Consider the following 26,240-nt stretch of genomic DNA (forward strand, 5'->3'; position numbering starts at 1 on the left):
TAAAAAGAAAGTCGATTATATAAATTTTTTTCTATTTTCTATTTTGTATTTCGCATATTCGTAATATGTGTATACAAAAGAGAATAGGTAAAACGCAAGCGCAAAAAGTTGCGCGCGTTTCTTTTCGTGTGAAAATTGATTCTACGTGAATTTTTGGTTCATAGATTCATTCAAGTAGAGCATAACATAGTTTGAAGTTATTGCACTTTTTTTTGTTTTATACAAAAAAGCATGTCTCTCTGTAAAATTTCAAATTTTTACATTTGTTTTTAATAAGTAGCAAATCGTCATGCGAATAGTATTTGTAATGAAATTTCGTCGACGCGAAATTAAGAAATTTTATTAGTACATTTTTTCTATTATAATCAAATTAAGTTTACACCAATGGAATTCCAAGTTTTATTACTGGTCCACATTATAGGTATGTTGTTCTTTTTGCTAAAAATTCTTCAATAATTTCTATATGGAAATTTTTTTTATATTATATTCTTATTTTTAATATTTATTTACGAGTGTTTATATTTATATAATATGTTTATATTTATAAAACAAGGCGAATAAAACGAAAACATTCGGACAATGATTAAAATTTATTTACTCCAACGTTTCGAAATCATTCAGTTTTAAATTTAAGTTTGCAGTTTGCAATGTTTTTACTTTGCACTTACCTTGACAAATTATTTTAATTTTATTGTAAACTGTTATTTATTTACTGTTTCTATTCAAAGACGGATTATTTATTTATGATTCTACTCCCGTGTGTACTAAATAAAAAATTTTGTCTTTATTTGACTTATTAATTTCTGATTTCCTGAAGAGGAAATTATTTAGATTTCGAAACGTTGGAGTAAATATATTTTAATCATTGTCCGAATGTTTTCGTTTTATTTACCTTGTTTTATCAAAAATCCCCGACGTTAAAGATTAAGTAACTAATGTTTATTTATAATAATTATTTTCGTGCTTTTTCGGAATTTTTCTCTCAATTTCTCTCAAATCTTCTTATTTGAATATTATCACTTTTGATCCAATTTAAGAAACTGTTTTTGCTTTTCCCAGACCACTCCTTTTTGCGAATATGTAAATTTTGCCAGAAATCCGCAAAAATTATTTTGTTTTGAAACTGAAAGAAAATTTTAAGTTTTTTTTATTTTATTTTTAATTTTAACTCAAATAGTTTTATTGAATATGTGAAACTAATAATTTTTTTGAATTAAAATATTAATTATTTTAACAATAATGTTTACATACATAATTGTTAATTCAACTTTTCTATGGAGAACAAAATATTTTTCGATGCAAATTATGAATTTCAACAACTTGTTATTTCTAAACATTTTTTTTTTTTGTTTATCAGAAAAAGCTTTATAATATTTATAAACGCTCAATAATTTTTAAAAGAAAAATTTGTAAAATAACAACAATTTATTGTAAATAATTCGTTTTGTGAATAATTCTAGAAAAACTTAAAATATTAAAAATTTAAAAAATTTTAAAAATATTAAAATTATTAAGAAAAAAATTTTATTTGTGGAACATATTTTTTTTAATTGTTGTTTACGAGTGTCGTGAATTTTATCGATGTTTATTTATTTATTTATTTTTGATTTTGACTTTGTGACGATTAAAAGTCTTCAAGACTTTTTAATTAGTTTAGTATTAACTATAAAATTATCAATTAGTATTTAGTAGTAAATATGAGCGCAAAATAAGTTTTTTGTGAAAATTTTGTTGAAAGAACTGTAAAAAAGAAATTGAATAACGAAGAATAAAAAGTTTTCAATTTTTCGTCATTGATCGGGAATATGAAAACAGACAAGCTCTAAATTCTCTGAGTCATCTCGAGGGATGACAAGCGATAAGGGGATGGTCCATCAGAATAAGTATATATACATTATTGTATTACAAAGAAAACTTTTGCTCAAAACTCTTTCCGATGTGGGGGATTCCTAAACAAATATAGTTTTTTTTCATCTGCAAATATCCTTATTAATAAAATCAGATGTCTGTCTGTACATTGCTTAAAACTTCAAAATGTTAACATGATTAGTTATTATGGACATCAGAGATTCCAAAAATGTTCTTAAAAAATTTAATGTATGTATGTATGTATGTATGTATGTATGTATGTATGTATGTATGTTTGTCTGTCACAAAAACTTTGTACCCCAATCACACAAAAACATGTGAATCGATTTAAGTCCAACTTGGTAGGTTATTAGGTATTGACCCAAGGAAGGTTTATAAATTTACAGATTTAAAAAATATTAATTAGAACGGGAGATATTCAATTTTTTAAAAAAATTCAAAAAATCGAAAATTTCAAAATTTTTTATTTTTCATGGATTGCTTTTGAAGTTTATATACTTGAGTATTATATGTTATTTAGTCACATTTTAGCATAACTTTGCAAAAAATAAAGTCCTATAACTAATATGTAAGTATAAAAATGTTTTCAAAAAATCGAAAATTTCAAAATTTTACATTTTTTTATGGATTGCTTTTAAACTTTCTATATTTGAGTATTACATGTTATTTGGTCACATTTTAGCATAATTTTTCAAAAAATACTATTCTACAACTAAGATGTAAATATAAAAATATTTTCAAAAACTTGAAAAATGGAAAATTTCCAAATTTCACAATTTTTAATGGATAGCTTTTAAACTTTCTAAAAATGAATATTATATGTTATTTAGTCAGATTTTATCATAATTTTGCAAAAAATACTATCCTACAAGAAATATAAAAAAATTTTCAATATATCAAAAAATCGATACTAATTACTATATGAAGTATAATTCAGTAGTATTTTTGGAGTCTCTGATTAATATTTTGATGTGAAAATAGTGCAATTCAAAATTATTTATCAAATCAATCTAATATTTTCAAGAAGTTCAGAAATATTGAAAATGGAAATTTTTTATGATTAAAATGATTTCGCAGGATGTCAAGAATTGTAAGTCACCTGTGATACAATACAAGCATATTATGCCACTAGGCAAAAACTTACATGTTAAAACGTTTTTTCATTTTAACTCTAGATTTAACTTTAAGAGATGTTTTGAGCAATGTGAAGACAAAAGTTAACACGGTGTCTATTTTTGTTTAACAAAATTCCCTGCTTTGTCCAAACTTTTCACGGTTTATCTCTTTTTTGTCAAATTTAAATTTACTTGATTTTATCCATAAATAAATCTACAAATGGCTATAAAAATTTACTTATTTTATGAAAATACTGTTTCTTAAGTTCATATAAATATAGATTGTATTACTTGCTGTCGTACAGTTTTCTGTTTATACTAATACATTTAACTGGGTATCTACCAAACGGGAAAAACTGTAAAAAGCTGGGAATATGCCGAACCGGGAATTTTCCTATCAAATTAAGAAAAAGTTTCATTATATTAATTCGCTTTTAAAAAATTGCTTTTTACTTCAATTTTTATTGATGTATAATATTTATGAAAACAGACCCGAGTCAAAATTTAAGCCCTACTTTCAGCCTAAAATTTAGGTCTTATGTTAGGTTTTAGCAGTCGTAACGTAGGGTCTACTTGCGATACAATTAGTTCCAATTAGACTCTACTATAACTCCAAAAACTGTATGGAAAATTTAATTTTTTTAATACATTAATTAAAGTACTACAAATTGATAAATATTGTTCTCTTCATTTGAATTGGTTAAAATAACTAATTTGATAACAAAAAGTCAATCACTGATTCAAATAGTAATATTTTCCTACTAAAATAGCTATAATGGTAACTAATTATTATTTTTTTCCGGTCAAATTAAATTCCCTAGCTATTTCCTGATTTTCCAGATTGGTAGAAACTTAAATGTATTGGTAGAAACTAAAACCCGTCGAAGACGGGTACGACAGCTAGTGAATTAATATATATATATATATAGTACTCTTCCACAAAAATATTAATATTTTTCAATTCAATATTTTTTTTGTGTTAATATTATATTTTTAATATTATAAGTTATAACTATTATATTCATTATTATAATTACTGATATAATACTGAAACTAAACTATTATTATTATTATTATTAAACTATTATACATAACTATTATTATTTATTACATTACAATTAATATTAATTATAATATCATTATTATTATTATTAATAATTATTTTTAATTAAAATTTATTATTTCGTTTAATTTAATTATAAATATTTTTCTAGGTTTTTGTCTTGGTTTGAGGGATGTTCAAGTTAAGGTGCCAGTCGCTGTAAGAAGAGGAGAGACTGTCACGTTATTTTGCTGGTATGACACGGAAGATGATCCTCTTTATATTGTCAAATGGTACAAAGCAAGACGTGAATTTTATCATTTTGCCCCTAATGCAAATCCAGCTATTAAAACATTTCCCATTGGGGGCCTAAGGGTGAATGTAAGTCAATTATTTTTTAATTAAATATAAATATTGACTAATATTAATTAAAAAAAAAAAATTAATTTAATTTGCAGGAGGCCAAAAGCAATGCGACTCAAGTTACACTCGACAATATAGATTCGGATTCGGCGGATACTTATAGTTGTGAAGTGTCTGCTGATGCGCCTTCATTTCATACAGCCATTGTGTCTGCTACAATGAATGTAGTTGGTATGAATAATTTTGTTTTTATTTTCCAGTAGAAAAGTAGATAAAAAAAAATTGTTGTCTGGTATTTAAATTACAAAAGTTAAAGTTTCGTCTCTACTCTTTGATATACAATTTTCTCGTATAACTTTGACTATGGAATGTAAATAAAATAGTAAATAAACAAAGTAAATAGAACAACAAATAGCCAAAGTATATTCTCGTATACTTTGACTATGAAATATAAATAAAATAACAAATTAACAAAGTAAATAGAACAATAAATAGCCAAAGTAAATGAAATAACGAATAAACATAGTAAATGGATTAAGTAACAAACAAAGAAAATAAAATACAATATACAATAGAGCAAAAGAAATTTGTTAAATTTTCTTAAAAAAATATTTTTACAGAATTACCTGAAGAAAAGCCAATGGTAATTGGAATGCAACGAAAGTACAAAGTTGGAGATTCAGTTAAAGTTACATGCACATCTGGTAGAAGTTATCCACCTACTAACCTCACTTGGTTCATCAATGATCGACCGGTAAAACTAAATACTATATTTCAAATTTAATATAATCTTTAAAATTAAATTCCATTAAATTATAAAAAAAATTAAATACCATTTAAATATTAACTTTAAATTAAAATATTGTCTTATTTAATCCCATTACTTTAGTATTAATTTGAATTAAAAATATTAAAATAAATTATAAAATTCTTTAACTGCTGTCTAAAGTAGAAACCTAGTAAGTCGCAAATGCGACTATAGGACTTACTAGGTTTTTACTTTGGACAGCAGTTTAGACCAGATGTATATTATTATAAAATATAAATAATATAATATAATGAAAATAGTTTAATAAAAAATAATTTGAATATGCAGCCTCATGATGCACATGTACGTACAATAAGTCCACTGGACACAAATGAATCAGAAGTGCAATTCACTCAAATTACGTTACAATTTCTTGTAACAAAGGAACATTTTGCTCATGGAAAATTAAAGATACGTTGCACTGCGTCCATATATTCAATCTATTGGCAATCGTCGGAAGTGAGTGCCGACGAAGATAAACTCAATCGGCATCAGGTGAATTTTGTACCTGTAATCACAGCCACTAGATATGGAGACCCCTACTATCAGCCGCCTCCTAATCATCAAACTGGACAGAAAATGCCCGACGGACAAATTGATGTTAAAAGTAAGAAACACTTTTTATTTTAAATATTACCTACAATAATCTGAATCACGGTAAATTGTGAGTTGTTAAAATAACACCAGAATTGATTAAAATAATCTGCAACAGTTTAATCCCTGCAGGGTTAATTAACACCGGAAAGGATTAAAATAATCCATTTTGGTGTTATTTTTGACTATGAATGAAATTTTACATTAAATCAAAACCAAGTCAACGATTACTAACAACTAACTAACAAACTAACTAATTAAATTAGTTACGAACTAATTAACTTACTAACTACCTTACTAACTATCTTCCTGACTATCTTCCTGACTAACTTCCTGACTAACTTACTGACTAACCTACTTACTTTACTAACTCACAAACTTAATTTCTAATTAACTTACTTAACATAGTTACTAACTAACTTACTAACTAACTCACAAACTTAATTTCTAATTAACTTACTTAACATAGTTACTACCTAACTTAACTTAGTTACCAACTCACTTACTAACTAACTAGCTAATTAACTTACTTCACTTAGTTACTAATTTACATACTTAACATAGTTACTAACTAACTTACTAAATAACTCATAAACTTAATTACTAATTAACTTAATTTAATTACTAATTAACTTACTTAACATAGTTACAAACTACCTTACTTAACTTAGTTACTAACTTACTAACTAACTTACTTAACTTTGTTACTAACTAACTTACTTAACTTAATTACTAACTAACTTACTTAACTTAGTTACTAACTAACTACTTTTTCTCCGTGTGAATTAAAAATTTGGTGAACAAGTAATTTAACAATAATAATAAAATAATATATGTGATATTAAATTAATAACAAAAATTAATTTTCTATTCAAGTACTCGGCTCATCTGCAGGCAGTTTGAAATCAGCGGTGCAATTTATTTTAGGATTGTTAATAAGTTTGCTATTTGTCTAAATTGAAAAGTTCTATATGTGCTTTGGAACTCTATATATAGATCGACGTGCTTTACAAAGTGAAAAACAAAAAAAAAGAAAAGAAGTTCTATTGTATTTGTAAATGAATTTTGTTTTCCATTTTCCTTTAAGATTGTTTATTCTTCATTTGATATATATGAGTATTTGTATATAAAAATAGTACAAATTACTGCCACTTTTCATTATTTAGATTATTTAAAACAAATTAATATTTTTTTAAAAAACAAATATTTATTTACATTAAACAAACTTCATTTACACTCGAAAAAAATCATTATTGATTCAAATAATCGATTCACAGTTTTTCTAAGGATATCAAATTGAGACAAAAACGAATCAAATTGTTGCTATGCAACAATTGCTATATGCAACAATTTTGATTTGTTTTTGTCTCAATTTGATATCCTTAGAAAAACTGTATTACTTTGTCTATTATCAAATAAACATTTTCTTGGATCAAATAATTTTTACTCAAATCAATTTATTATTTGCTGTATTTGCTTTAAATATGTAATGAAATTATTAGTTCAAATACAATTTATTTGATTTGAATAGAAATTATTTAATTCAAATAAATATTTATTTGATAATAATAGACAAATAATCGGTTATTTAAATCAAAAAATTTTTTTCCAGTCTGGAACAGTTAAAAAATAATGTTTATCAAATAATGTACTTGATTGAAACATAATTTTTTCAGTGTGAATGTTAATATAATTTAAAAGAAATAATTGCTTACTGCAAAAATAAGCAGAAATGCCTTTTTCAAATAAGATTTTAAAAAGTATTTACATGCGTATTATTTACGTTTTTAAAAGTGTACTTCCATAATATGGCAAATTTTTCTTGAAACAAAGTTTTTTATATATTTAAAAGAAAGTATTATATATATATAAATGTATATTTAAAAAAAAAATATAAAATGACACGAATTTTTAAGTCATTATTATATGAGAGATTTAACTATGTGAATATAATGATAACAATACTTATAATGTAATAATTGAAAATAATGAAAATAGTAATAATAATAATAATTACTATAATAAAAAGTATTATTGTCATTATTATTATTTTCATTATTAAAATTATTAATATTATAATTATAATGATAATAATTATGTGCGCTTATAAACTAACTGCCGTCTAAAAATATACAAATAATGTTTATTGTAAGTATTTTAATGAAAAACGAGAAGTGATTGATTATATACACAAATTATACAATATTATATATACATATACTATATTGTGAAAAGAAATCTTTTTCTTTTGTATATTATATGACATGACAATAATAATTATACCAAAATGCTCGAGTAATTTTGGAATGACAATAAATTGAAAGTTACCAAGTATGAATTGTTTTTTTACTGTATCAAAAATTCACTATGCGCAGTGAGAACAAGTTTATTTGAGGAGACTCAAATAAACGATTTATTTGAATCAAATAATTTTCATTCCATTAAAAATAATTTTTGTTTGCAATAAATAATTTTTATTTGAGTCAATTAACTCCTCTATAAAATTTTGAATTAGTAAACAATTTTATTAATTTGAATTAGTGACTGACTTTTTGCTTTTCAAATTTCAATTAGTAAATTATTCTACTAGTAAATTAGGGGAAATAACTATTTATTAGTAAAATTAACATTTGAATTAGTAGTTTAATACTAAAAATAAGTCAAAACTGTCTACTTAACTTAGTTACTAATTAAATTACTTAACTTAGTTACTAATTAAATTACTTAACATACTTACTAACTTACTAACTTTCTAACTTATTAACTTACTAACTTACAAACTTATTTAACTTAGTTACTAACTTAATAACTTACTAACTTTCTAACTTATTAACTTCCTAACTTACTAACTTACTAACTTATTAACTAACTAACTAGCTAACTAATTTACAAACTTAATTACTAATTAACTTAGTTACTAGCTAACTTACTAACTTACGTAACTTAATTTCTAACTAGCTAACTAACTTACTATTTTAATTACTAATTTACTTACTTAAATTTGTTACTAATTAACTTACTTAACTTAGTTTCTAATTAACTTACTTAACATAGTTACTAACTAACTTACTTACTAACTTATAAACTTAATTACTAATTAACTTACTTAGTTACTAACTAAATTACTAACTTACTAACTAACTTACAAATTTAATTACTAATTAACTTACTTAACTTAGTTACTAATTAACTTACTTAGTTACTAACTAAATTACTAACTTACTAACTAACTTACAAAATTAATTAGCAATTAACGTACTTAACATAGTTACTAACTAACTTTCTGATTAACTTACTTACTAACTGACAAACTTAATTACTAATTAACTGACTTTACTTAGTGTTACTAACTAACTTACTAAATAACTCACAAACTTAATTACTAACTTACTAACTAACTTACAAACTTAATTAGCAATTAACGTACTTAACATAGTTACTAACTAACTTTCTGATTAACTTACTTACTAACTGACAAACTTAATTACTAATTAACTGACTTTACTTAGTTACTAACTAACTTACTAAATAACTCACAAACTTAATTACTAACTTACTAACTGACTAGCTTACTAAATAACTTTCTAACTAACTTAATAACTAGCTAACTTTGTTACTATTTAGTTAACTTAGTTACGAACTAACTAACTTACTTACTTAATACCTTACTAAGTTAGTTATTCAGTTAATCAGTTAGTAAGTTTGTGAGTTAGTTACTTAGTAAGTTAGGCAGTAAGTTAGAAAGTTAGTTAGTTACTAACTAACTTTTGTCCATGGTGAAGCTAAATTCGTCGAATTTTGACAAATCGTTGACTTGGTGTTTGATTTAAAGTAAAATTTTATTCACAGTAAAAAATAACACAAAAATAACATAAAAAAATAACACACATTAAAATAATCATTTTAATGTTTAATCCTTTCTGGTGTTAATTTAATTCTAGAGGGATTAAACTGTTGCAGATTATTTTAATCTATTGTATGGTGTTATTTTAACACCTCATGATTTACCGTGAATAAAATAAATTTTTTTTAAAATGATAATAGTAACCGGCCATTCGAATAAAATAAATTTTTTTTCACTGTGTAAAAAATGGTTCTTAGTTATAATCTGTCAATTTATACACTAGATAGTATACATAATACAATCTTCTTTTCAAATAAGTCTTGATGCTGAAACGTCATCGCCGCAGGTTGCATAAGCACACATAGGTGTACATATACCTCTGCCTACTTCATGTTCTCCTAATAGACGTTTAAAACTTTAGAAAATATTTATATTTTAAATTAAAAAAAACTATCTTGAAAAAAAGGATATTTTTTTTGTTTTTTTTTTTATATTTTGCTTGTTAGATTTGTGTTATTAGAAGTGGACTTAGAGGTATTTTCACCTGTGTAAAATTTTGTCGGATCGTGAAATCTACACTTTCAGCCAACGCTCACTTCACGATGTGTGCACCAGTTCTCGTTCGATCACTGAAGTTAAGCATCGTTGAGCGCGGTTAGTACTTGGATGGGTGACCGCTTGGGAATACCGCGTAGTGTTGGCTTCATTTTTTTTTTTTAATAAATAAAGGTACTTTTCCAAATAAAGAGGTTTCTGAGTTTAGCGTCAGCGCTGAAAGTAGAAAATATTATTTTTTTCCAAGAAAGGAATTTTCTTTCATTAAAAAAGAACGGAATAATTTTTTTTAATATTTTAATAGAACAAAGCACAGTGGAATTTTTTAACACTAATTTTCATCCCAAAAAAAAATTGAAATTAATGTTTTTAAAGTTCTAAACGATGTAATGAACGAAATTTACTTATTTCTTCTTCAAGCTAAAATTTTATTACGAAATAGTTTTGCGTCAAGTAAAAAAAAATAATTAGAAAGTTTATAAATGTTAAATGTTAAATTTTTACTTTTAACTGCAATCGAATATTTATGAAAACGTTTTTATGAAGAATATTTCGCTTTTTAAACGTTCAAAACTTCTATAATGAATTAAAATTTCATTCTTGAGTTAATTATTAATTCAATTAAATGTTTAGTAAAAAGAATAATAATAAAAATAATAAAATAATAATTTAATAGTATATTAGAAAACTATTAATATTTCTATATTAATTTTTTACTAAAAACTTGTGAGTAGAATTTTTACTATTTTTTACTTTTATTATCAATTTACTATTTTTAGTAAAATTCAAATTTTACTAAAACTTTATTCATTACTATTTTTTATTTTTTATAATTTTGTTTCTATCAAATTAGTAGTTTTAGTAAAAATAAAAATTTGTTTAATAATTTTTTACTATTTGCTTTTTAATCCAATAAAATTAGTAGTTTTAGTATAATTAAAAAAATTTACTATTTATCATTTTTACTATCAAATTAAAAGTGTTAGTAAATTTAAAAATTATTATTTATTATTCTTATTATCAAATTAGCAGTTCTAGTAAAATTTATATTCTTTTTACTAAAAATGTTTCGAGTAAAATTCATACAATTTATTATTTTTACTACAAAAATTTATAATTTGAGTAAAATTAAGATTTTTTTTACTAAAATTCTTAATGCTAATTATTTTTACTCTCAAATTAGTAGTTGTAGAAAAATTACAAATTCTTTTACTGAAACTTTTTGAGTAGAATCTTTACTATTTTTTATTTTTACTATCAAATTAGTGATTTCAGTAAAATTAAATTTTTTTACAAAAACAAAACAAATATTTGTTTATAAATATTTATTTTCTTAATTTATTTGATTATTTTTTTTAAACTACTTTTTTATTATTTGATTTTTTTTTAGATTTTTTATATCATTTAATTCTTCTTTAGATCTTTTTTTTATTATTTTTTTATAGTTTCATTTATTTTTTTGTTATTCTTTCTTATTAATCCATTATATATTACAATGCAGTTTTTGTTTCATTTAGTTCAAAAAAAAAAAAAAAAAAATGTTTAAAAAAATTTGATTCATAAAAATTTATTTTCTTTATTTATATAAAAAAATATTTGTAAAAAATTGTAATTAAGAAATAGAAACAGTGAAAATTATTTTCCTCTTTCGAATAAAAAACAAAATTTTTGTTTTTTGATTTTATATATTAGAAATATAGAAATTATGCAAAATATTTTCTTCTTTTTCTAAAATGAAACTCATAATTTTGTGTGAACAAAATAATTTTGATTGAGAAACAAAATACGAAATAAAACTTTTCTATTTCCTATAATTTCGATTTTTTCTAATTTTTTTTTTTTTTAGAAGAAACGAAAATAAAAATTGAAAAATATTTGTAGATATTTCCATTTGACAGTTATAATTTTTGTTACAAAAAAATGTAATTTTTTTCAGAAGAAAAGGACAAAAATTTTGTTATTATATTTTTATTTTCCAAAAACTATTTTCCCTTTTGCGAATAAAATTTAGATAAATACTTGGAGAGAAAATCAGTGATTTATCTATAGAAAGCAAAAACGTTGTTTTTCACGCAGAAGATTTGTATACCACAGCCCCTTTATGATAGGCAATATTGTGATATCTTATCCGCAGTAATAGAAGCAGTAGAATCGTTTTGCGTAAATTATATCTTAATCTCTGTGTGTGAGAGTGTTTGCGACTGTGATACTATACACAGAATCCTGGGGACAGGCGCAAAAGCACTTTACTTACGTTCTGGTTGCCTAGAGACAGGAGCAGAGGATTGCAAACTAAATAGAGAGTAGAGTAGTTGGAGAATTTCGACTCACTTTCCTTTCAGTTAATGCTGGATTGACATTAAAATCGTCCTGTCGCGACATAAAGTCTACAAAAATGCGTCGGGGTTGAACTTATTTCAATAGAGATATAAAAGAGGGTGTATTTTTGCGAAATTCGCAAAAAAAAAGATAGAAATCTTTATAGTAGAAAGTACCAACCAACGATTCACCATGTCAGTCGGTATGCATATACTATACAGTATAATTGTATTCACGCAATATTTTTGGCCTCTCTCCAAAATAGCAAAAAGAAAATGCTTTCTTTTGTAATTACACTTTGTGCGCATAGAGCTTTTCTTATTATAAATTATGCGTGGATAGCAAGTTATTTATTATGTTATGTTCCGCACAAAATGATTTCTTCAATTTTCGAAATATGATTCTTGCTTCTATTTTTTAAATAATTCGGTGATTTTTTCAATTTTTCAAATTTTTTCATTTACTTTTAACCAATATAATGTTAAATTATAGTCGAAGTTTAATTTTAATTAAATTAATTTAATTTAATAATGAGTTTAATTTAATTTAGTTAGTTCGATTTACTTTAACCAGTTTCCTTTAATTTAATTAGTTACACTTAATATAATTAGTTTCATTTAATTTAATTAGCTTCACTTAATAAAATATTAGTTTCATTTAATTTAATTAGTTTTCCAGTATACACAAAAATTTATTCCTATTAAATAATATAGTTCAAATTGATTGTTTACATTATGAGACTAAAATTACATTCATCAAGTCTCAATTAATTTCAAAGTCGAATTCTTAAAATAAGCTTACAACCGTTTTTAATTTACTCCGTGCGCTTTTTATAAGTACTTTAATTGTTTTATAATGATTGTTGAATTCAATAATAGTATATAATATTATACAATATCGTCAGATGGTGTACATAATTCAAAATTGTAAATCAACTTTACGATACAATAAACGAGTGATGTATTATATTTAAAGATGCTCGTCAAGAATCTCGCCCTACTGGCCCATTGCCATTAATAATTATTACATATGCATATTTTCAAAAATAGTTTCAAGATGTAGAAATAAATACCATACCTACTTTCTCAAAAGAACGATAATAGAATTTTTTTTTATTTGGAATTACAAAAAAAATCTCCTATATTCCAGGGTTGCCACAAAAATTTAATTTTCTTTTCTTAAAAATTATTTATTCATCGTTTTAATTCAATTATTATTTTCTAAAATTTTTAACTAAAATTCTAATAATTTATGATAAAGTTCTTTTGAGAATTTTCAAATTCATTTGTTTAAAATTCAGTTTTACGTGAAATTTCGATTATTCGGAAATTCTTCAATTAAATATACATTAGAAAATAAAAACTTGAAATAATTTTAAAAAATTGCGATTAAGCTTTTTGAAAAAAATTAGTTTCATAGAATTTTTAATTAAAAGCATGAAAAATTCAAATTTTCAAAGACTTTAATTTGAAACCTTTACAAAATTCAATTATTTCTAAAAATTGCAATTATTAATAACTTCTCCAAAAGTCCAAACTGAACTCTAAAACTTTATATGAAATTAATTTTTAATAGAAAATTCTACGAGAATTCAATTATTTAAATACAAATGTATATAATTTATTGAATGAATGAATGAATGTTTCTTAAAATTTAATTCTTATATAGAATTTTATCAAAAAATTTTTAAATAATTGAATTCTTTCGACGAATTTTAATAAAAATTTTATTTAATAATTACATTTTTAGAGGAATAAATTCGATTAAAATTGTATTAAAAATAATTGAAATTCTGCAATGAGTTTTATTATTTATAAAAATAATTGAATTATTGCGAAGAATTTTATAAAAAAAGTTTACAATTGATTTTTTTCGAAAAAATGTATGCAAATTCTATTTTTAATAATTGAATTCCTCTGAAATTTTCATTATTTTAGAAGATAATTGAATATTCGTTTATAGAACTTTGTCAAAATTGTTTTTAAATAATTGAATTTTTTTGAGAAATTTAATTAAAATAGTAGAATATTGAAAATTATTGAATTAAGAAAAATTTTTGAAAATAATTGAAATTTTGCCATGAATATTATAAAAATTCCTGAATATAATTGAATTTTGGCGAAGAATTTTGCTATGTTCAAAGATAATTAAAATGTTTACGAGAATTTTTAAAGAATTTTTGAAAATAATTGAATTTCTAAAAAGAATTTTAATGTTTATTAAGATAGTTCAATTCTTTCAAATAATTGCGTTAAAATTTTAAAAATTGAAACTAATTTCAACAGAATGGAAATTAAAAGTTTTTCAAAACAATACTTCATTAAATGATTTATAAGTAATAACTTTATGGCAGTTCTTCAATAAAATGTAGTTATTTAAAATAAATTATTGTCTAAAATAGAAAAAATTTAAGACTTTTTTAGAATTCGTGGTAATTTTATAGTTTATGAGACAAACAAAAACACAAAATTTCATAATTTTTTTTATAAATTCTAAACATTTAATTTTTTCCAGTATTTTCAATAAAAATCCCTGACTTTTTCCTAACTTCCCTGATTTCCCTGACCTGTGGCGACCCTGATATTGTAATGTAAATCCTATCCTAGCATTTTTCAACTGCGAAAATGCTTTTTGCTAATTAATTTTGAATTATCTCTCTAATTTAATTCATTTTCTCCAATTTTTAATTCTGTTTAAATTTTTAATCATATTAACTTTTAATTAATAGCAACAATTCGCGCGGCTAACTTCTTACTACCTTTTTTTAAATAAAATTAACAATTTTAAAAATAATAGAATTTAAAAATTTTCTAATTTAAATTTTTGTTGAAAACACTAAAAAAATTCAATCTTGAAGAAATTACAAACAATTGCAGAAATTCAATTATTTTGAAAAAAAAATAATATTCTTCTTATAAAATTCAACTATGTTCAAAATTTTAAAAAAATTCTCGTAAAAATCCCAAATATCTTTATAAATAACAAGATTCTTCTCCAAAGTTCAATTATTATATTTTTCTAAATTCAATGATTTTTAATATCTACAATTTTCATAAAATTTCCCAAAAAGAATTCAATTAAAAAAATTTTTAATAAAATTGTATGCAAACATTTAATTATTTTCATAAATAATAAAAATTTCACAGGAATTCAATTATTATTTTTATAAAAAATAATTTAAAATTCTAGAAAATAATAATTGAATTAAAATGATGAAAAAAATTTTGATGAAGTTACAGTAACAATACTTTGATTATATAAAATAATGATTTAATCTCTCGGTCATCTTTAATTATTATAAAACATGAAGAAATCGATCACTCCGAGTCTTCGACTCGGAGCAAAATCGATATCTTCATGTTTTATAACAATACTTTTATGAGTTGTTTAATTTAAAAAAGGTTTGAATTTGAGTTTTTTGGATGTCTTAATTCCTGTGGAAAATCCTGTTCCAAAAATAAAATTAAAAATATAAATTGTGCAAATATTTTTCTTCTTTTTCTAAAACAAAATAATAATTTTGTTAAAGAAATTGTGATTCATAAACAAAAATAAAGGAAAATAAATAAATTTTCTATTTCTTAATCACAGTTGTTTAATAATTTTCTAATTTTGTTAAGAAGTAAAGAACAAAAATCTGCATAATTTAAATTTGACAAAACATAATATTTAACAAAATTTTAGTCTCTTAATGAAAAGAAGTAAAAAAAGTTCTGATGATTTCTATTTGTCATTACAGTTTTGAATTAATTATAAAATATAAAAATAATTATAGCATATTAGAACTATTGAAGTGTTTTACCAGAAATTAGAATATAAATTTAATTATTTATAGGTAGCACGCAAATGATTCTTGTTCGGATGTTGTATCTATAATATTGTAGTTTAATAATTTTAAGATTAGAAGCTCCGAAAAATTGTTTTGTTCTAATATTATCAATAAAAATATTCTGCAATCAAGTGGAATACTTTTGTTTTGAGAGGAAAAATTGATTGGCGATATTTTAGAAGAGGATTTTTCCTCTAAACATGAGCTTCCTTTTTTCCATGGTTGTAATTTTCTTTAAAAATCAATATAATTATATTGAATTGAAAAATTGAAAATTAAAAAATTGAAGAAAAAAAATTGAAAAAAATCAAATATATTGACAAAAAAATTAAAAATATTTCTTATTAGGACAATAGATACATTTGTCAAATATTACATCACATATGCACTTATTTAACCTTGTGTGCGTGTATGCGTCTTTGATTACGCGTCATATAAGTAATAAAGTATAGATATATAGGTCACATAGAGAATAAATATTGTTTCCAGGTATTCCATCGAGGACTCGCTAAGTGAATACTATTTTACAGTTTAACCATTTTTCATTATTATATTCGCTCGCGCCTTGTCCATACTGACCTATATGTAGTTCACAAAAGTGAAGCTTGTTACAAGATAAATATCGCAGAGTTTGTAGCGCAGGAGTGACATTTTTGTAACAATGGAAAATTAATGGTATGAAAGAAAACCGAAAGGAGAAAATTGCATATTACAAAAAAATATATTGTGTATATGTTTATTTTGAAAAAAAAATTCTATCACAAAAATTGAATAATAGAAAAATTTTCATATTCTTCTACTATTGTTATTTATATAATTATGTATGTAGCTAATTATATTTCGCAATTTTTAATTCTATTATAGATTGTACTTTTGAAGATTTCAATCCTATACTTTTATTTCTATTATTTCTTCTTCTATTGCTTCTATTTATTTATTGTTATTATTGTATTTACTAAAGGGAAAATTAAAAAATATTATTTAACTAATAAATTTCCCTGATAATTATTTATTATTATTATTATTAATTATTGGGGGGGGGGGGGGGGAATAATAATTAAAAACTAATAAATCCCCGTCTTTATTATTATATTGAGAGGGATTAAGTAATAACAAACTAATACTTTCTCTAATTATTTATTTATTATTAGGGGGAATTAAATAATTAGAAACCAATAAATTACCCCCATTTACTATTAGTTTTATTGAGGGGGGATTGAGTAATAATAAACCAATAAAATTCCCCCTACTTATTATTATTGGGGAGGGGAATAAATAATAATAATAAACGAATAAACTTCCAAACATTTATTATTGTTATTATTATTATTGGAGGGAGGATTAGGTAATGATAAACTAATAAACCCGGGGGGGGGGTTAAAAATATAATAATAAGTAGGGGGGGGGCCTATTTATTACTATTTTTAATTTTTCTATTTTCTCTTTTTGAATGTACAATTAATAATTATAATTTTGTTAAAAAGTGAAAATAGAAGAAAAATATAACAAAATAAAAAAAAAATTTTATTAAATTAAATAAAAAATATAAGACAACCGCCTTTTGTATTAAATAATGAAAAGAGGACAATGTTTTTATTTTCCATGGTCGAATTATGCGTAATAAACTCCAGGGATTTATGCAATGTGATTCATCTACCGCCAGAGAGAGAGAGAGAGAGAGAGAGAGAGAGAGAGAGAGAGAGAGAGAATAAATGATAGTATACTTTTATAATTGAATCGACATTCGTTGATTGTGAAAAAAAAGTGAAGACGAAAAATTTCTACATTATTAATGAGTAATGCGAAACAATTGTATATGCATAATAATTTTGTATCTCCTGTTATTTATTTATACATATATGTTTCTTCGTTTAATAAATAATTAAATTTGAATTACTTCGCTTTCCCTTTTTTTTTCTTTTGTCAAAGAAAAAGAAATTCTTATTCTAATATAAAGATACATATTACTTCTTTTTGCTCTATTAAATTTATCTGATGAATCAGTGAAATTTCCACTCAAAAATGAGTATAGTGAGGAGAGGTTTAATTAAAAAAAATCTTTTGGTAATTTTATTTTCTCAATTTTTTTACATTAGTAAAAAAATAACTAAGGGCCTAATAACTTTTTTATTCTATATTCAAGTAAATTCTCCTTAATTCAAAAAAAAATTTCTTTTTCGCAAAAAAAAAATGGTGTTTGTGCGATTTAAGTAAATTTTGTCTGTGACAAATGGATTCTTTACTTGGAAAAAGAAAATTTATTTACTAAATTTTTTTACTTTAAAGGCCATCTTATTTCTGCCAAATAAATATTTTATTGCGAAAAATAAACTTTTTTTCATACTTACAAAAACAATGTTATTGCTCACAAATATTATTTTATTGTTCCAAAGAAAATTTTCACTCAAAAGAAAAATTTTATTTGTTCAAAAAAGATAAATTTCAAAAAAGAAGCTTTCATTTGTGTCAAAGAATTCATTTATTGTGTGAAATACATTGAAACAATTTTATTTATGCCAAATAAATTTTTTACTAAAGAAAAAAAATTTATTTCTGCCAAATATATTTACTTATTGTACCCTCAATAAATTTTTTACTTGAAAAAACAATTTTATTTTTGCCACAGAATTTTTAGTTGAAAAAATTAATTTAATTTGTGCCAAATAAATTGTTTTCATGACAAAAACTATTTTATTTGAGACAAATATTCATTTATTGTGCCAAATATAAGTTTTCTACATGAAAAAAATTTTTATTTGTGGCAAAAATTGATTTATTTTTCCAAATAAATTTTTTACTCTAAAGAAACAATTTTATTTGTGCCAAATAAGTTTTCTATACTTGAAAAAAGGTTTTATTTGTGGTAAAGATTTTTTTAAAGTGCCAATTAAATTTTTTACTCTAAAAGAAATTTATTTGTGACAAAGACTTTTTTATTGTGCCAAATATATTTTTTTCTGTAAAAAAGAATATCTATGTGTCAAATAAATTTTTTACTTTAAAAAAACAATATTTTATTTGTGACAAATAAGTTTTCTACTTAAAACAAATTTTTATTTGTGGCAAAGATTTTTTTAAGTGACAGATAAATTTTTTACTCTAAAAAAAAATTTATTCGTGGCAAAGACTATTTTATTGTGCCAAATAAATTTTTTTACTGTAAAAAAGAATTTCTATGTATCAAATAATTTTTTTACTTTAAAGAAACAATATTTTTTTTTGTGCCAAATAAAGTTTGTATTTAACAAAGAGAATGAAAATAAAGAGTTATTATTTCTCCGACAATTATTTTTTTTTTCACAAATAAATTTTTTACTCTGAAAAGACAATTTTATATTTTAAGGAAATAATTTCATTTGGGCCGAATAAATTATTTTCCTGAAAAAATAAATTCTATTTGTCCCAAGTAAATTTTTTTCCATAAAAAACAGTTTTGTTTTTGATTTTTGACTTGTTAAGAACAATTTCCTTTCAGCCAAATAAGTTTTCTACTTGAGAAAAAAATTTTCATATTGGGCCAAATATATTTATTTATTATGATAAATAATTTTAAACTTGACAAAAACAATTTTTCATTTGAGCCAAATAATAATTTTTCTACTTGAGAAAAGTTTTTACATATTTTGGGTCAATTATTTATTTATTACGCAAAATTAATTTTTTTACTTTAAAAGATAATTTTATTAGTGCTTAATATTTATATTATTGTTTGTATTATTTTTATTATTGTAAATTTTGAACTTAAAGAAAAATTTTCTTCCTGACAAATAAATTCTTTTAGTTGAAAAAATAATTTTATTTACTTAATTCAAATAAAAAGTATTTTTCTGTGGGTTTAGTGGTAAAAATATTTAAGAATTCAATTTTTTGTATCAGACCGATAAAATCGAATTTCAATTAAAAATAAATAAAAAAAAATTGAAAGAACAAAAAAAAACATAATTCCATAATACGAAAAAAACAATTTACTCTCCTTTCTCTTTTTTTCTGATTCTATCAATGCGTTCACTTTTTTTTGACGTTTCACAAAGAACGCTCTTAATGAACAAAACGAAAACAAAAATTGACAATTTCACAATATTTACAATGACCTTCGCACGTGTCTGGAAGATCCTTGATTCGGAAACATTGGAACGGAAGACACTCTGCTATTGAATAAAAAGAGGTAGGTCAGTAATCGCGACGAACAATTAGTGAATTTAAAGGACACAAGCGTCATTGAAATGAAGAGAAGAAGTAAAGAGAGAAAGAGATTGTGTTGTATAGAGGGAAAAACGAAGAGAGACAAGACTATTGAAAGGGAGGAATGTTTGAAAAAGACAGAGGAGAAAAGAAAGAGGCTTTGAATTCTCCGTTCTCCTGCTGCTTATACCTTCGAACAGCGGGCATTTAGTCTCGCGAGTTTACTCTCCTAGCCAACATCGTGTTTTTAACGTTCGAATATAAGTGAATATGTTGTTCTCCTGATCGGAATATACAATTTTATTTTCACAATTATTTCAAACTGTGAATAATTATAATTTTTTTTCATTTTTTTTTTTTTTTTTTTTTTTTTTTTGTTATAAAAGACTGGTGAATCAGACACATTTAAGGTGAGTCATCTCTCACTCTCAAAGATTAAATTGTAAATAATACAAGTGCGTCAAAAGTCATTGACATTGTTCGAGAAAAATTCCTATTTTTACACAAATTTTCAATAAAGTGGTATTTTTTAATCTCGTGAGGTTTTTTTTCTATTTATAATCAAAATAATTGAGGTGGGTTTCATTTTTTTTTGAAGAAGAAAAAATTATCTGTGAGGGGAACAAAGGATTTTTTGTACCAATGTTTACTTTCGAGAAATAAATCAGTGTACTTGGTAAATAATAAATATAGACGTTATATTAAATAGCACATAAATTAAAATTATTAAAAAAACATTCACCCTAGTGAATTAAAAATACTCTGATATTATATTCCATAAGTTAAAAATTTTATTTATTTACAAAAAAAGTTTTTTTTGAAGAAAATTAAGATTTTAATTCTTTTAATTTACTAATTAATTGTAATAATATAATTACAACGATAAAAGAATAATAATTAATAATAATAATAATAATTAACAATAATAATAATTAATAATAATAATAGTAATTAATAATAATAAAAATAATAATAATCTATTATTAAATAGAAATAATAATTTATAATAATTTCTTACAGTTTAAGTTAGCAATAATTATTACTTAGTGAAGTTACTTCATTAGTTAACAATAAGTTATCAACAATTAAATTGTAGTAATAACAATTTAAAAATAACGATAATAATCATTTTTTTGCGCCATTAATATTTAATAGTTAATACTAAGTGCTTTTGTACTTAATTGTAATAAAAATAGTAAAATAATAAATAGCAATAATTAATATTAAATATTATTTATTTATTATTTTTATATTGATTTTTATTATTGTAAGCCCTTGTATTGTTTAAATAAATATATAAATAAATAACAATAGTAAATAATAATAAAAAAAAAATTATGGTAACAATAAATAATAGAAATAATAAATAACAGTAACAATATATAATAATAAAATAAACAATAATAATAAAAAATTAGAGTGACAATAATAAATAATAGAAATAATAAAAATTAATAATAGTAAACAAAATAAAAACAATTTCAGAAAGTAGGTTCTTAAATGTTTAATACCGATTTTTACACATTCATTAAATATTAATATTTCATTAACGAATTAAAAAACTAAATGAATTGAAAGTAAATTGAATTTATTGTTTCAAAGAATTTTATAAAGCAATAAATTAAAAGTCTTATCGGCATTTATGTTATTCGAATATCGAACCGAATTTGTTACAGTGTTTTACCTGATTAAAAGTTGAGCAGGATAAGATAAGGTGCTATGGAAATCTAAACTGACATCATTTCCTTTAGTCCACTTTCAACAATACATGATTTAAACTCATATGCAATTTGATATAGAGTGTAATGTATTTTCTTTTTCTATTTTATTTTTTGTATTTAATAGAATTAAATTTTTATTTGCAAAAATAGACAAAAAAAATTGATTCACATAATAACGAATTGAAATATTAATTTTGTCATATTGTACATTATTGATAATTTATTATTATTATTATTCCTATTCTTATTTTTGTATTGTTACATACTTGCATTATTATTATTATTATTATTATTATTATTATTAATAAATTATTATAAATTATTAATTTTCTAGTAATTTTATCACATGATTGTTTAGTTGTTTGACAACATGGGAGAATGGAAGCATTAGATAACTGTGATTAATTATACTTCGAAATCGAAGATATACAGTCCCCAGAGGAACTTGCGGTATAAATAGTCCCAGAAGATTGCTCTGATCATGAAGTAAGATTTTACGTTAAGTTTCATTCGTTCGCGTATAACATTGAATAAAGAGGTAAAAATCGTAAACTAGCAATTTATATGCAAAAGTGTTTCTTTGTTATGTTGTACAATCGTGGTTGAAATTCCCAGGATGTAAATTATGAAACTAATATAATAATAAAAAATAAATAAATAAAAATAAAATAAAAAATAATAAATAAATAAAATATTTAATAATATTTATTTAAATAATAAAATAAACTAATAAAAAATTGTACGTTTACTGTACTTTTTTGTTTGCTTTTAATTATAACTTTTTTTTAAAAAAATCTAATTTTATTTTCAATTTTTTTTATTGAAAATAAATAAATGTATATAATTTTAGCAAATATATATTGCAAGGAATTTTTTTCAGAAATTTTTAAATTATTAATATAGTAATTTATATGTATGCACTGAATTACTATATATATTTACATAAGCAGTAAATAAAAAAGTGCAAATGCTTTTGTTAGATGACAAATGTCTGCGATGTTGATTCATTATTTATATTGACAGAAGAGTTCTCATCTCGATCTCAATCTCGAAAACTTATAAATATTTTATTTCGAGCGATATTTTTTATTATTCTACTACTTTTTTTTTTGAAAATTGGTATATTAACAAATTAACAATAATAATTAATAATATTAATAAATAAATAGTAATTGATGATATTCGCACAAATTAACTCTCTAAATTTGAATTTTTAAAAATGTTTACTAATTTCAATTAGTAACTTACTTTTTGCTTTTGAGTCAGTAAACTTTACTAACAAATTTGTAGAATTTACTATTTCCTAGTAAAATTAAAATTAGTGTAACTAAAATTAGTATAATTTAAATGTTTACTAATTTAAATTATCGACTAAATTTTTGCTTTTGAGTTAGTAAATTTTACTAACAAATTAGTAGAAATTACTATTTTTTTTAGTATAATTTACTAATTCAAAAGCAGAAATCCAGTCACTAATTTAAATGAGTAAACATTTTAATTACTAGTTCAAATGTATAGAGAATAATTAATAATTAAAAAACTAAGTATTACACTAATAATAATAATTGTTAATTATATTAATAAATTAATAATAATAATTGATAATTATATTAATAAATTAATAATAATAATTAATAATAATTAATAAATTAATATTAATGATAATTACTAATGTTAATAAATTAATATTTATACTTTTAAGTTAATAATGTTGCATGACACTTATCTAATAAATTTGCAATTAATTTACTTTTGTCAACTGAGTTGACAGTTTGCTCTCGTTATCCATAATTCAATATTTTTAATTACAAAGATGACTAACTCTCCTTGTTGTATAAAATTTATAAAACCATTTATAAATTAAACATTTTAATACATTATTTCAATTATAAAAATCTATTTTTCTTCAATTATTAAATTAATCAATTAACTATTTTCTCTTCTTTTCTTTAAATAGAATGTAAATATCTTTGTTAAATAATACGAAAAGCTTAATTTTGTTTTTTTATTTACGTTACAAACATTTTTTTTTCTTTTAATTACAATTTCTTATTAATTTATTCATTGATTTTTTCTCTCTATCAATAAAGTATAAAATTAAATTAACATTTTCAATTAAATTTTTTTTTTGCTTTCTTAACACAGTTTTCCTAAGGATATCAAATTGAGAGAAAAAAAGAATCAAAAAGTGTTGCGAAGCAACATTTTGATCCGTTTTTTGTCTCAATTTGATATTATTGATATCCGTAGAGAAACTGAGAATAAAAAATGTACGAGAAAAAAATACTTAAATAAAATTTAAATACTTTCTATTCTTTTTGTTTCTTGTCTTCTCCTTTTGTTCTTTTCTCGGTTCCTTTCATTCTATATTTCTTTTGACGTTTTCATAGCATTTCATAGGAAATTTATTTATAAAGATAGACAAAACTTCTCTCGATAATCTTTTGTTCCTATTCGTATATATATATGTCGTACAAAGCGGAACATTATTGTGAATGTTGAATAATAAAACAAGTGCCCGTTAATTTTATAACCGCGCCAAGTATGTGGGCTTTTGTTTGAATATTGTTACCACGTGTGAATTTTCAGTATTGAGTTTAGAGTGGAGTGAAAAAGCAATTTGGAAAATTGAAAAAAAATTCCGATTTTGTTGTGTAAAACATAAAAAAAATTTTTTTACCCCTCTATAAAAAAAAATCAAAAATTCGGATATCTTTCAGTAAAACATACGAAGAAAATTTTTGTAAAAATTTTTTTTATACAGCACGTGCATAAAATTTAATTATGTTTCGTTCTTTTTTTTCTAATTTTGCATCGTTGCGGTTTTTTTTTCAAGAGGTGTTGAAACTATTTTTTTTTTCAAATTCCGCACTGAAAGCACCAGTTGCCAAGTGAAATAATAATAATTGGTACGAGGGTCAATGAATTTTCTGCAAGAATTGCTTCGCATGCATTATATACACTCATTAAAGACAAAGAGAGACCGTACCCTCGATTGTTTTACTTTTTCATGATGCGTCCAGTTAGCTTGCTTCCCCATTTTCATCTTCCTCATCAACTTTTGTATTATTCTTATATCACGAAACCAATTCTTCATTTTCTCCTTCGTCAATGAATTTTGCACTTTCATCTTTTTTTTCTAACTATATTTATTTTTTTCTTAATTTATTAAAAATTTTCTAACTATATATTTATTTGTTTGTTAATTTATTTAAATTTAAATTCTTTATTTCAGTGTTTTTTTATTTGTAATTTTATTTTTAAATTGAATTACATTATTATGTTAACTATAATAAATTCATTTTTTATTCTATATCCTAATTTTAGAATCTTTACAAATACTTAAACTCCAGCCAAACAAATTATTGTTAATTATTATTAAACTAATTAAATTATATTGTTTATTAAGTATCAATAAAATTATTTACTCTCTAAATTTTAATTAGTAAAAATAAAAATGTTCATTGATTTGAATTAGTGACTGGATTTTTGCTTTTGAATTAGTAAATTTTACTAATATATTCGTAAAAATTACTATTTATTAGTAATTTTTACAAATAAATTAGTAAAAATTACTATTTAATAGTAAAATTTAATACTTTGAAGGCAAAAAGGCAGTCACTGATTAAATTAGTTAAAATTACTATTTATTAGTAAAATTTACTAATTTGAAGGCAAAAAGTTAGTCACCAATTAAAATTACAGTATAAACATTTTTACAAATTCAAATTTAGGGAGTAATTATCGATAATTAATTATTATTCAAATAATTAAACTAAATTATTTTAATTAAATCATTAGTATTTATTTATTTATTTATTTATTATTATTATTTCTTAATTTTGAAAAAAACAGTAAAAAATATTTATTTTTGGTTTTTTTAATTGGAAATCTAGTTATTTTATATTTTTGTCGCAAGTATTTTTACTGTATTATTTATGCCTTTTTTTATAAATATAATTGTGCATATATTGTTAAAAGGCCAGTGCACTCGAATCG

The 26,240-nt window shown here is 22.4% G+C and overlaps 2 protein-coding genes and 1 non-coding gene across 4 annotated transcripts in view; all 3 read left to right on the forward strand.

The window, feature by feature from the left end:
* The first annotated feature begins 181 nt into the window (after positions 1-181).
* LOC122505026 lies at positions 182-6,966 on the forward strand. Its single transcript, XM_043616438.1, has 6 exons — positions 182-421; positions 4,199-4,407; positions 4,485-4,620; positions 5,010-5,143; positions 5,486-5,804; positions 6,668-6,966. The coding sequence occupies exons 1-6, from the start codon at positions 385-387 to the stop codon at positions 6,745-6,747; spliced, it is 915 nt and encodes a 304-aa protein (XP_043472373.1). The 5' UTR covers positions 182-384; the 3' UTR covers positions 6,748-6,966.
* Positions 6,967-10,219: 3,253 nt separating this feature from the next.
* Positions 10,220-10,338, forward strand: LOC122505027. Its single transcript, XR_006301878.1, has one exon. It is a non-coding gene; the product is annotated as a 5S ribosomal RNA (ribosomal RNA).
* Positions 10,339-20,717: 10,379 nt separating this feature from the next.
* Positions 20,718-26,240, forward strand: part of LOC122505024 (choline transporter-like protein 1) — a 34,371-nt gene continuing 28,848 nt past the window's right edge. Inside the window, exon 1 of one of the 2 annotated variants that reach the window (XM_043616434.1) lies at positions 20,718-20,930. The gene's annotated coding sequence lies outside the window, so the exon portion shown is untranslated. Of the gene's footprint in view, positions 20,931-22,613; positions 22,728-26,240 lie in introns of those variants that run through there. The other variant, XM_043616436.1, reaches the window with a different exon arrangement.

This window comes from Leptopilina heterotoma, unplaced genomic scaffold (assembly GCF_015476425.1).
Source record: "Leptopilina heterotoma isolate Lh14 unplaced genomic scaffold, ASM1547642v1 Lhet_33, whole genome shotgun sequence".
Taxonomy (NCBI): Eukaryota; Metazoa; Arthropoda; class Insecta; order Hymenoptera; family Figitidae; genus Leptopilina; species Leptopilina heterotoma.

Excerpts from the sequence above, each read along its gene's own strand:
- LOC122505026 (XM_043616438.1), top strand. The coding sequence starts at position 385 with ATGGAATTCCAAGTTTTATTACTGGTCCACATTATAG. Across the intron at positions 422-4,198 it reads ATTACTGGTCCACATTATAG|GTTTTTGTCTTGGTTTGAGG; the intron begins GTATGTTGTTCT and ends ATATTTTTCTAG. Across the intron at positions 5,144-5,485 it reads GGTTCATCAATGATCGACCG|CCTCATGATGCACATGTACG; the intron begins GTAAAACTAAAT and ends TTGAATATGCAG.